This window comes from Lichenostomus cassidix, chromosome 1 (assembly GCF_008360975.1).
Source record: "Lichenostomus cassidix isolate B80296 chromosome 1, HeHo_3.0, whole genome shotgun sequence".
In the NCBI taxonomy this organism is placed as follows: domain Eukaryota; kingdom Metazoa; phylum Chordata; class Aves; order Passeriformes; family Meliphagidae; genus Lichenostomus; species Lichenostomus cassidix.
Genome location: NC_139479.1, coordinates 23,864,258 through 23,877,646, shown reverse-complemented (window position 1 = coordinate 23,877,646; position 13,389 = coordinate 23,864,258). Strand labels below are relative to the sequence as shown.

Here is a 13,389-nt window from a genome sequence, read left to right as displayed (position 1 = left end):
ATAACTGAATGTGGGCCACACAGATTTCCTGCTTTCTCTATATGGTGGAGTTGCATGCAATAGAGTAGCAGGGTACAAAGTTGGCTAGGGAAATTCAGGATCCAAACTACAAGGCTGAACTACACAACAGACCACACTGAATTCTTTTGTTGAATTATCCTCTCTAACCAGTGGCTTAATTAGGGCTATAACCTTAGCTGAAATGTCCAAGCTCATTTTTGTGAGTTGCATGGGAATTACTGAATCATTTTGATTCTCTTCTGAGTCACTAAAAGCATTTGGAACATACTGTTTTCAGTAACCACATATTTTAACTTCAGTACATGTCGAAATGTTTTTGGAAATTAGATCCAAAAATGTTCTAGCCCAAAGACCTTCCAACACACATAAATAATGTGGTATTCAGTCCAAACACCTTCAATCATTTTGAGTAACGTCCTAACTACCTAGTTAATTTGAGCTTAGTTAACAGAATAATTTGTGGAACCAAGTACTTTCTGAAATGAATACAGGTGTCAGTATCCATCCTTGGCCACAATATAGTTGAGCATTTCTTAAACATTACTTAATCATTCTTTAATCATTCCTGATTACTAACAAGAGTAGATTTGAAGAGTTTCTAAAAGGAAAAGAAGATTCCATTAAAAATACAGGCAACTTACAAATATGTCAATAGAAATACCTATTTTGGCACTTACTACTGGCACAAAATACACATAAACAATGTCACCAGATCCCTTCTGTGCTGAGTATAGCTCAGATGCAGCTTTTAAATCAGCCACAATTTCTACTCTACATATGTAATCCCTTATCTCCTTCTGATACCTTCAAATTCTACAGGATTATATACATCTATGAGAAAAAGCTGTAAGTGATTACAAAACAAGTTTTAAGGATTAGACACAGTAAAAGAACCATTGGAATACTTGGGGTTTGCTAAATAACTAAATAAAATATTGAAGCATATTTTACCCTAAGTCAATCCAAGTCTTGCATGAAAATTTTACAGAAAATATGCTAGTAGTAACAGAATCATTCAATGGAGAAAACTATGGCATAGGAAGGATTTTGCCATGCATGATACAAAGGTAGTCATTGACTAAATTAGACTCTTTGACTTACATCTTCTACAGCACCTTTGCAATCCACCTATAGGCTGAAATTCCTTGGAAATAACAGTGGAGATTTTTCCCTGAATATCAGATAAACTTTGCTGCAACCAGAGAAAGCAGAAGCTGCCTTGCAAAGCCTACACAAAATCAAAGTGGGCCTCTTGGGATGTGCCCATCAGAGCATAAGAAAAATTTTCTCTCCATCATGTGCCTGAAAAACTCTACTGAGCAAGAATAACAGCTGGGAGTTCCAGACGTACCCTGTATCTGGTGATGATCTCCGGAGCTACTATGTACGGCTCTCCCTTCTGGCCCTTGGGCCCTTGGACTCCCTGGAGGTGACCAAAAAACCAAAACACAGCATGAGCTTTCACATCATGTATGTTAACATGTAAACAGCTAAGAGTGAAATGAAAAATATTTGTTGGGGTTTTCGTAAGTTTGCATAAACATACTGCAGTTTAGAGGCAGAGACTATGCCTAGCTTTGGAAATTTATGGTTTAGAAAAAAAGTGTAAACCCTCACAGTAGATAAAAGAATGAATTTCTGATCCTGGGGGAGAAACTCCCTATTACCTGGGAGTGGTATTATGGGGTAACACCTCCTAGCTGGAGCTGATGCTGCAGCTTCCCAGGGCTGACATGTGCCCTGGTAAATTCAGGAGCACCACTTCTCATCTCAGTGTGACCCTGTGTATCTCACCATGAAAATCCAGCACTTTGGCCATGGGACAGGGAAGGAAAGGTTACTTTCATCAGCAATTTTGAGTTGAATATTATTTTATTGCTGTTGAATGAAGCTGTACAGGTTTTCCTACAGTAATCTCTCTGTAAGACCTGTGTGACAGGGATCACTCTGAGCAGACTTTCTGGCCCTGGCTGCAATTCAGTGACTAAACACAGTGCTGTGTGTCCATGCTAAGTCTGCACAAATACTCTGCTGGGCCAAAAAGCTCTGCGTTCCCTTCATTAAGAGATGTCCCATTCACTTCCAACCCACATGAGAAGGAAATTCACTTCAGCAATGTTCTTAGCTTCAGGTACTCACTTACTGCCAGCTACTTACAATGCTACCAGGGAAACCAAAGTATCCGGGAGTTCCTGGGTCACCAGGGTCACCTTCTGTCCCATTACAGCCATCATGACCTGGTTTCCCCCTTGGTCCTGGCTGCCCTGGATGACCCTGTTGAGGAAAAAAAAAAAGTGTTTATCTATCCATCTGTTTCTAGTTTTCCTTTTCCTGTAGTCACGAAGTATTTAGACATTCTCACATTAAGCCCAAGGCTTGGATCCATGGGAAACTAGGATTTTCAAAGACAGAAACAGACAGTGCCTTTTTTTAATATAGCTGCAGCTTGAACCAGATGCCCCAGACAGCATGAAAAAATGAGTAGTGAAGGACCTTTCAGAGAGGGTATGAAAGCTATGTTCAATGCAGGCTCTGTTAAGCAGAGAACTAAGCCAGATGAGGCTGCTGTGCAGGGAACCACCAACAACTAGGATTGTTAAGCATTTCAGTGCTTCACACTGGAAGAGTGGGAAGAATGGTTCCTCACTGACTTTGAACAGCTTCCACTCCAGGAAAAAAGTCAGAGATGCTGTTGGAGCTAGATTGAGTGTCATGATGAGCCTGTGAATATATAAGAAAACAGCAGGGCTCAAAGGTGGGGAGCTGGGGGCACTCCAAGACCTTCACACAGAGCCTCTGAAAAGTTACGCCTCTCTCCAACTGGATTTTCATCGCTGTTCCTACATTCACCTTAATTGCTGTTGCTTCTGGCTCGCACTGAGGCTGATGAGAAGCAAATCTTCCCTTGAGCATCTCTTTCTTCCAGGGGGCTCACTCAGAAAAACACAGAAACTAATATAAAAAAATTCTCCCTTCTCCTTTAACTATAGCAAGAGTTTTCTCTTTGCTTCTGCTGCATTGCTTAGAAAAAACAGAAGAATGTCCATGTCCTTACTCAGCTCCACCAAACACAGGCACTCCTCATCCCAGAAGAGATTCAGTCTTGCCACCATTCTCTCTTGGTTCCCAGCCCCACATCCTAGCACCATGCCACTGTGGCTTGTTCAGGTGCCTATCCACCTGCCTTCCCATAGGCAGTGTTAAGATTCGGCCTGAAAATGCTGTTTGGAAAATGTAAGGATGCTCAAAGGGTAGGGAGCTCGAAGAGAGGACACAATGAAAATGCAGGTTCAAGTACTGTCTGAAGGTATTTATCCCTCACAATGCAATGTGCAGAGGTCAGGAAAGCAGGGCTGAAAAAGAAAACATGCCCAGGTAAGAGAAGCAGTCCAGCTATAGCAACAGGGAGTTTCACAGGGGAACAATTCACTCTGCTTCCCAGGATGTTACAGTGCTTAGAAAAAAACTCAGCATGGTGCAGTGAGATGAACAAGATGCTTGGCTCAGGAGTGTTAATGGAAATGGCAAAGATGGTCTTATTTTTTTTCCTTTAAGAGTGAGAAAGAGGGAGACGAGGAAGACTGTGAGAGAGAAATCCCTGAAACTTGATAGGGAGCTCTTCTGGAAACAAAAGAGAGTGAAAGCAGAGTGGATGTGGATGCGTGGGCTGCAAAGCGGGGCCCCGGTGTCAGGGAGCACTACAAAGGAAACCCAAGCCTGGGAACTCTGTCCAGGGATTCCAGTGACTCAGATTTCTTTGTTATTTTATGACACAAGATGTAAAGAAGTGTAAGCTGGGAAAATACTGTGCTGTGAACTTTACCCGGTTTTCCTCTTTGAGTGTTTCAGTTTCATGGACCTGGTCAATTTGTTCAAAGTTTTACACTATTTAGTGCTCCGTAAGTTTTTTAAGACCATCTCAAGCATGCCATATGAACTATCAAGCAAATTAACAAATCAGTCTTCTTAAAATCACTGGTCTTTACATGCTCTTTGCAAATCTGAAATAATTAGGAATGACCCACTTGTGTCCTTTGTTCACGAGCTTAAGAGTTGTGAAGTACTTACGCCACAGGTCTTTCCTACAAAAGAACATACTTAGCTAGGTAACCTCCAGAGACACAGAAAATTTCTATCCTTTCCTGCCCCTTTTACAAGGGGATTTCTCCATAGGACAAAGCAAATGGACCTTAATTATCTGAGGGAATGAGAGGGAGCACAGATCCTGCTCTTTTATTGTGTATCTGTGGTTCCATTCACTTCAGCAAATGTCCTTAGCTGAAACGTGCATACGTGGCTGACGTAGAATTTAACCCAGACAAGTTAATTAAAGAAGAAAGGCTTTAAGCTAGTCTGCAATATTTGCAGTTGGTGATTTCTTAAAGATGAAGTAAGCCACTACTTACAGGAATGCCATCTGCCCCAGGGAATCCAGTGACTCCTCTTTGTCCCTGGAGTGAAACAGCACAATTAAAATGAAGTTCTGTCCAGCATTTTGCTTATTAGCTAAAACATTTGATATTCAAAAGTTACCACTTCTCCTTTGGGTCCAGTTATTCCTGGCTGTCCTCTTTCACCTTTGTGACCTTTGGGACCTTGCACTCCTGGGATGCCCATCAATCCTGGTGGTCCAGTGAGCCCCTGTGCTCCAAGGAGTCCTGGCTGGCCCTGATAAAAATAATAAAACAGCAATTACATCGGAACAGTTGTGATGCATGAAGCTGGATAACTTATCACTGCTGCAATGGAGTCAACCTCTCAAAGGAAAAATAAACACAGAATTTCTTTCCATCCCAGTAGGCCAGGCTCTTTGATAAAAGTCATCTGGAAACATCACACAGAGAAACTCCAGCAGCAGTGACCAGATTGCACATGTGGTAACAAAATTAACACATGGATATTAACTTTCAAATCAATATTCACTACTTCAGTATTCATGGCTACTCTACGAAAAAAAAAAGTTTTCTTTGGAATGAGTCTTCTCAAGAGCAATTCTCCTACAATATAACATATGACACTCCAAACAAACAAAATACGCTTAACTCTGAAATTTGCTTGTAGGCCATATTTATTACAAGTGGAGTCTGATATTTAATGGCAGGAATTTCTGCCTCTTTAGGGATGATATTTCTATTCAGCAGTGGAGCCTGGAAATGATGGGACATGCACGGATCCACACAGGCTGAAGAGCTGCACACAGGGCTCCCTGGTCATTCTCCCTTCCAGTGCTGGTTTGGCTCTTTGGGCCACTTCAAACATTGTTTAAAAATAATCCCTGTTGACTGCCAACATCACAAGGCTCAAAAGGAAAAAAACAATTTTGAAATGACACAATGGTGGTTTAAGTAATGGATTGTGACAGTATGTCTGAGATCTGTGAACTGAAGTATTTGAATACCATTCCAGACGTAGCATCACTGAAGGCACATATGTTTTGCATGTACCCATTGCACTAATGACATTAATAGTAATGTGCTGCAATCTTTTCTGGAGAAATATGCTTTAAATGGGGCAAAGCACCATTTACCAAGACATTCAAATTAAGTCAAATCTAATGAAAGTTGTTTTTAAAACGCATTTAGATTTTTTTTCACAGACCAGGCTGCAACAGCATTGTATGTCACAAAGGAAGAACTGCAACAAACCAAGAACAAACACGTAAATATTTATACAGAAAAGCTGATTAAAAAAATAGCCTCTTCTTTCAGTATAAAATACTTACAGTCTTCCCCATGCCTTCAGATAAAGACCTAGAAAATGAATGCAATTCCTGTTCAAGAGTTCAACTCCTTTTAATACCATTGAGGTGGAATGAGGGCAGTGGGGGAACTTCAACAAATGAACCTGAAGATATCCTAATTTCTTTGACCAGGAAGTTGTACCAAAGATACTGAACAACGCCTTACTGATATTAGGCAAAATTTATTTTAGTCTCATAGGCCTATTTGTGATACACTTTAAAAACTTCATAGTCAATACCTATCCATAATAAACATTTATCTGTGCTATAGCTGTCCTTACACCACATACCCCAAACCAACACTATGACTGAAACACAGCTTACTTGTAGCTTCACAACCAAATCAATTTTCCACACTGTTTCCATGTAAAAGGGTTGTTACAACACTTGGGGTAGGTTTTATATTTTAAATCTTATTGTATGATATCATATGAGTCCACATTGAGAAGCTGACATGGCCAAACAAAGTACAGAAGTCAGTGCAAGTCCATGTTTTGGAAGAAGACTAGGAATGAGCCAATAGGAAGACTGAATTACACCAAGTTCCTTGGGACAAGCCACCAGGATGGATCTCGTACAGTATGGATCATGTGCTATACTGTTATGATTGATTTGACAAGGCTGATGGTTTAGGAGCATTGCCAAAGGACACCATGAATTTAAGTGTTTGAGCTGTCAGTGTGAAAGAGAATTCCCTCTGCTTACAACAAAGTCCGACTTTATATAGCATCCCTACTTTTAAACCAAGTCTGCTTATGTGGATCATCAGCTACTAGGAGGCCAATGTCTTTTCAGGTTAACAAACTGAGAAGGAACAAAGATCACATGAATACATCTAAAACATAAAAGAATTCAGGTTGGCAGGAGGCATATGCATCTGAACAAGCAGCTGCTCATTTCCTTATGCCAAGCACAGCTGGCTATTACAGATGCATCTACCTCCACAGCAGCAGTTTTTAGTTTTTTTTTAAATGCAGTGAATCTCTAAGAGTTATTCTGTGGAGGTGCAGATCACAGTAGACATATTTTCTTAGTTGCTTGACTCAAATGGAAAGATGCTGATTAAAAGCACTAGAATAATGACTTAAATCTGAATCAGAATTTTTCAGTGTGAGTTCCAAGATCAGGAAAAAGAAATTGGTTCTTATGCCACATTTTCTCAACTTTTTTTACCTACCATGGCTCAAAATTTAAGTATATATGAATTGACAGAATACATATGAGCATGCTCCGTGAAACTGCCTTTTTAAGGAAATAGACATTTCATTCTTTAAAGAAATGGAGTCTGTGATCTTTTTGTTTGTTTGGGTTCTTTGGTAGAGTGGTATAAATTCTTCTGCAAATATCAATTGAAAATATTCCAACTTTACTATAAAGCCTTAAAACCTCATTAAATACTTAAAGAAGTTTGTTCTGCCTCATGCACACAAACCTAGAAAGGATTCTTTAAAAAGATTCAAAAAGGATGGAAACATATCCCATACATCTGCAAAGAACATAGAAGAATAATTCAAATTCATTTGTAGAGATTTGTGTTGGCTCCATTTGCATTTAATTTCTGATAATAAATGTTTCAATTGCTTCTGCAAAGGAAGGAATACATGGATTCTGTGCACTGAAAATGCCACTTCATTTTTGGAGTACCTGAAAGTCAAAATAAATCAAATAAATTTCAAAAACTACTCATCCTCCTGAGGTAAGCAAACCATCTGTTTAGTGCCCCTCTACACCACTTTAGTGGGCAGCTGTCTGCAGGCAGAACACATGTAAAACTTTTCATGGCAGTTTCTGGTAAAAGGCTGGTTATGTTCAGAATTGTCAAATCTATGCCTGGCTTTCTGTGGGGATGATGCAGAGCTGTGCAGTTCAAAGGTGGTATTCCATGGAATGTGGTTACCTCTCTAATTCCTATATCAGATTTCACTCTCCCACTTCCAGTCCTGTTTTCCTATCTGGTATGGGGGAAGAAATAAACAAGGGATGTAAAACAAGGAAGAGGGCAGGACATCACCACCCCTTCCCCATGCTTTCCTGGTAATTACCTGGTCATTTGTTTGTTGAGGAATATGGGTTATTTAATATTATTTGCAATGAAGACAAGAGAATAGATTCTTATGGGACTAGTTTAACACAAAGCTGGAGTCAGAGCTAGGGAAATACTTAATATCATGACAATGTTTGTGTAATTCTTCAGCCAAATAGTATCTTGGCTTGTTAACTGAATTAACTTTGTTAACCTTCATTAACTCAGACTTGTCAGCTTTAACCCTGCTTTCTTTATCTTAGATCTTTTGTTGAACAAGTATGTCCCCTTTTCATTAGCAAGTGACCTAAGAGTATTCTCTCTTTGGCAAAGGTCACTGAGGAGATTTAAGCAAAGACAATCAGTTTGAAAGGTTCAGTCAAATAAAGCATGACTCTATTAGTCCCGAATACCCCTGTGTGACACATGCCATGCATGGTACTACTCTGCCTGTGCTCCTGGGGGTTCAGAAATCATAGAGAATTCTCCAAAGCTGTAAAATTGTGCCTGGATTAAATTTCCAGGTCTTAAAAAAAAAAAAGGAAAAAAAAAGAAAGCAAGGCTAGGGAAACATACCATCCCTGTAATATTTTAGTAATCTCATTAAGTACTTTCTCTTGAACACACTATGGCCCATAGTGCCCTTCCCATTTCACAAGGGTGAACTGGACTGGACCTCTTCCCTAATCCATGGCATGGCACCATTACCCCATGTCACCCACCACGGGACTTACAGTCTAAGAGACTCACTGAAATGTGTGTGGAAGGCTATGGCCACCACCTCTGAGAGAGACCATAAAAAGAAAAGGAAAAAGTGGGCTGATGGAATGTCTTGAAGACTAACAAGAAGTTATTTTGTTGTTTTTATACAAAACTTCTGAAACTGTTTAGTTGAATTATAAAGCTCTCAATGTCACGATATACACCTAAAGAGGCAGTCCCTGCTTTGCTCTTCCTGCAACTTTAGCTGACTGGGAGAAGTCTCACAAAATTCTTGTGGCCAGACCAGATATTGTGCAAAAACTATTTACAGAGAGGAGCAAAGTTTGGAAATTAGAAAGCCTGGAGGAAATCTCCCCAGAGAATATTGGCCATGTTATATATATGTTGTCACTTGTCCAGCGACATGCATGAAACAAAATGCTGCCAAGGTTGTGACTGAATTTAATAACCACATTTTGCAATTAAGTAACACTGGATGTAAGAAAATCCTGAGCAGACTTTTAAATTTGTACTCAATGTTCATGTTTTGCAGCTTGAACTTTAATTTCCAGTTCTTTTACGATCAGTCAGATGAAAGAGATGTTATGTTGCAATACATTCTTCATTCTAATTTACTGTTAAATTTACAGTGTGGAAACAAAATTGACAGAGGAGGGTGTGCTACTTTTGACAGCAACCAAATGTTTGATGTGCTATACAAAGAAAGATGCAATAAATGACAGTATCTGCTTGAAAGGTTTTAAAACACAGGAACATCTTCATGAATTGTTGAGACATCCACCTACCAGGGTGGAGATAAAAAGACAGGAGAAAACTGTTGATTTGCAATAAATAGGGGACAGAATCAGAGTCTCTACACACAGCCATTGAGCCCATTTCTCCATGTTTCATTGCAGATTTCCATTTTGCAATTGCTTCTGGTGCATGGAATGTGATGATTCAGTATTCCCCACTCGAAAACGAGCCTTGTAGACCATCATTTCTTTTAACAGTGGACAAAAAGAAAGGAGGTTAATTCCCTGACATTTTAAAAAGGTCACTGGTGAAAGGACAAGTTCATTTCCTGCGGGAAGGGTGATCTGACCATGACAGACAAGCTGGAGCTGGGATTTTTTGTAAGAGCGCTTAGTCTGGAACGGTCCCTGTAAGAACAGATGGGGAAAGGACGTGACAGCAAGGACCTCAGTGCACTCCTACTCAGTGAGACCAGCAAGCGGAACAGAAAGAAGCTCACCAGGGAATAAAATAATTTATAAGGAAAGTGAACAAATTTTGAGCTGATTAAAAGAGCTAACCCAAGAAAAGACATCCCCCCAGGCAAACAAGAAAGAAACAGAAAAGGTTTTAAATATAATGCCGGAAAATGTGGAAAACCGGGTGTAAATGTAAGGAATTTGTGATTCTTTCAGGCAGTTTCAATGGATGTATTTCACTAAAGCAATCACTCACCCCAAATTAAAAATGTATGATCTTAGTTCTCCCACCACCCCCAAAAATATAAACTACAAGGAAGGACCTCAAGAACCCTGCTGTGGCACGTGAAGTCAGACAAAGATGGGTATATCACCTGGCATTTCTGCTGGAGCATAAATCCAGGAGGTTATCCAGGAGTTTATGCATTAAATGTATTAGAGAGGAATACGTAGGGGGTTTGGTGTTCAGCTCCATGAAGTGCACCCTTTGTCAGAAATACTTCACCTATGGGGCTGCACCACTTTGGGCTGAGAAGCAGAGAAAAGCAGACCCCACAGAGCATCCACTGCCACGGCATGGTTTGACTCAGCAGCTGCTTCTGGTGGCACTGGGCTGCCCAGTATGGACAGATTTCCAGAGATCTTCAGACACCGATGAGTACAACATCTACCATGACACAGAAGAGAATGGAACATTTCTGTACCTTACATCATTAATGAATGGTCCCATCCACCTCAACAACTCAAGAGTTTTGTTTAAGCAAGATTTAAACACTTTTGTAATTTCACCTAGGAAGAGCAGGCCAAAATGATCCATGGAATGGTAGAAAATACAAATACACAGGGCAAAACACAACTAACGCTAGCCACTGGAGATAATTTCAGAAAAAAAATCCTGAAGTTTGTGCAGACTTGGATGTTTAACAAATTAGCATGTTACTTTATTCCCGTGTCTTCAGGACTGTAGTAATGGCTACTTTCTAAAGCCAGATGCCTTGGAACAGTTTGCAGTGAGCATTCAGAAGCTCCTCACTAGATGGCACCAGCCATTGCTGCTGCATCCAGCCCCCACCGCTGCAGGTGCAGCATTCCAGACCATGGTACAACCTTCAGGAAATCTGATAAGGAGTTCAGGTAAGGTCAAACCGTGCTTGAGCGAGGTCTAAAGCAAAAAACCAGAAGGTTTGTGGCAAAAATGTTTGTCAGTGAGATAGCTGGGAAAGTGCAAATGAAATGGGACAAAATGCATCATGCAGCTGAGCAGCATGGCTGCCTGAAGTGAATGTGTTCTGTCATTCAACCTTTATTTTGTGTAGTAGAGGAACTTGGTCTTCTACGGGAAATGAGAAAAACTTATTATTTTACTTCTCCATTGGACTGCTAAATTTACGTTTACTGTCACAGGCCTGAAAATTCTCAAATTTGTCTTCTGAACCTGCATTTTTAGTGTAGGGCTGGCATTAACTTCTGCCACCACACTGATACCAAAAGAGGAGCCTTATTCTGCTATTTCACATGCTTGGTAACAACAAGGTTACTGGAGTACCATGGTACCAGGACGAGATGGACTTTTGTTGTCTAACTAGAATATTGATTAGCAAATCAAACAAACCTTTCTCTTGCGCCTTGAGCTGAGTGATATTCAGTTCTTAGACACGGAGTAGCACTGAAAGAGTCAGCAGGCTTTAACAAAAAAGTACGTAAATAATGGGTATTTCTACTTTTTTTTCCTGTTTTGCTACTTTAGAGGAGCTTATTTAGCTGAGTTTCACATTCCAGCTCTTATTCTCATTTTTTATTCCTTCTCATTTTTTAAAAAGCTTTTTTTATTTATAACAAAAGTAAACAAAAAAAATTCGTTTAAAATAACTAAAAAATGAGGCTAGTTCAGCTCAGTGGCATGGTAACAATCTGCTGTTCTTTTAACTATGTTGTCTGGACACACGACATTTTCTCTCAGGACAGTGGTGACCAAATGACATTAACATTAATTCCAGAGCAGTGATTCAGCTTACAGAAGGGTGGATTTCTTTTTTTTTTTTTATTAAGGAAGGAATACACATTAAATCTTCATAAAAAAGAACTATGAAAGCATTCTCTTTACCAGAAGCCACATCCCTTTTCTGTACTCAGTAAATGGAATAATTTTGTACTGTTTTCTGTTCCCACGGTTTGATCTAATTTGTGATCTTCCAGAAAGCTGCTATGTCACCCAAGAAGATAAAACATGTGCAAAAGTAAATATATGCTGGAATGTAGGTCAAGAACTCAAAAGAACCAGTTAATAGTTTCTTCATGTCACAAAATACACAGGAGTGAATGTCACAAATGCCTTCTGTGCTTTGCAGAGCCTCTGTAGTAAGAACAATATTGGGACCACAGCAATGGTTTCTCAAAGGAAAGCATCAGAAAGGGCAAGTCTAGACAAAACCACATGAGGATTTCCATCCTAAATCTTCAAAAGGTTATTGCACAGAGGAAAGGAGAAGAGGAAGGTAGACAAGATGTGGGAAAGAAGCAATGGGTGGTTTTGTTTTCAGACTCAGCAAGGGGATATCTCTGAAAGTACAAACCAGACTCTCTGCTGAAGTATGGCTGCACAGACAAACTAGGGAATTTAGGATCAGAATTAAGACATATACTAGCAAATATATCTCTCTAGTGAGCATGCTCTACTGAATTATGTGAGAAGACTTGGAATGACTTGAAAGGCACTGAATTTTTTAAAGTATTGGATTTATTGAACAGATGTAGACATTTATCTACATGCAGTGTAGTCATCAAAAGCTCCCATCAGGTGCAGGTGATACCTCATGGCATGATATCCTAATGCAGCTATTCAAACTAAGTTATATAAATGCACCTGAATGAGCCCATTTTTCTTAAGTGTCTCTAAAAGGACCCCAGGTCTCTAGCTCAAAAGTTGACCTCACATCATCGCTTTCTAAACTGTGCAAGAAGGCAATACCCCAAAAGATCAGGCCCTGAAATTGTGGATTTAGCAGTTAGAATTAAGACTGAAATAAACTGGATTGCAAAAATCATGCTGCATGAAAAAGGAGTTGGATATAAACACAATAAATTAACTTGGCAGGCAATATATGGCAGAACTGTTGTTACTGGTGGTACAGAACAGTAGGATTTTCTTGGAAGTTAGAAATATTTCAGCATAAAAGAGTGATCAGATGGTAAAGTTGTGTGTTCAAAAGCATATCTATTTATTACATGTTAACCTAAGAGTGGAAGCGCAGTAAATGGAGCTACTAATTTTATGTTGGTTACACTGAGGCTATCAAGCTAAAACAACTATAGAATCAGGAAAAAAACCCTATTTCAGTAGCATGTAAATACAGTTCCTTTGATTTCAAACTAAATTCTGTTTTTAAGAAAGAGGTAACTAAAGTTAAATTTGGAGATGTTACTTTGAATGAACTTGAAGCTGAGATCATGAGCTAATGATGTTTTACAGAACACTAAAATACCATTGATTTATACTTGTCAAACATTCATTACTATGTAATTAATTGGAGAAGGTTAGTTTGATAGCCAACAAAAAACTCGCCAAAGAGGAAAATCACCTTGCCAAATATGCTCTTACAACCAGACAAATATCAAGTTGATGGGTGTGGACAAAGAGTAGGAGGAAGCAGGGAACTCCCAGTTACTCTGTGACATCTGCTGTATCATGC

At 39.6% G+C, this 13,389-nt stretch overlaps 1 protein-coding gene across 4 annotated transcripts in view; it reads right to left on the bottom strand.

Annotated features, from left to right (window-relative positions):
• COL4A2 (collagen type IV alpha 2 chain) overlaps nucleotides 1-13,389 on the bottom strand; it is a 147,635-nt gene that overhangs the window by 44,833 nt on the left and 89,413 nt on the right. For all 4 annotated transcript variants that reach the window (XM_085052829.1, XM_085052855.1, XM_085052846.1 and 1 more), the window contains exons 5-8: nucleotides 4,555-4,689; nucleotides 4,428-4,472; nucleotides 2,179-2,295; nucleotides 1,373-1,444 (exon numbers count right to left, since the gene is read on the bottom strand). In XM_085052829.1, coding sequence (XP_084908955.1) covers nucleotides 1,373-1,444; nucleotides 2,179-2,295; nucleotides 4,428-4,472; nucleotides 4,555-4,689 — 369 coding nt within the window. The remainder of the gene's footprint in view (nucleotides 1-1,372; nucleotides 1,445-2,178; nucleotides 2,296-4,427; nucleotides 4,473-4,554; nucleotides 4,690-13,389) is intronic.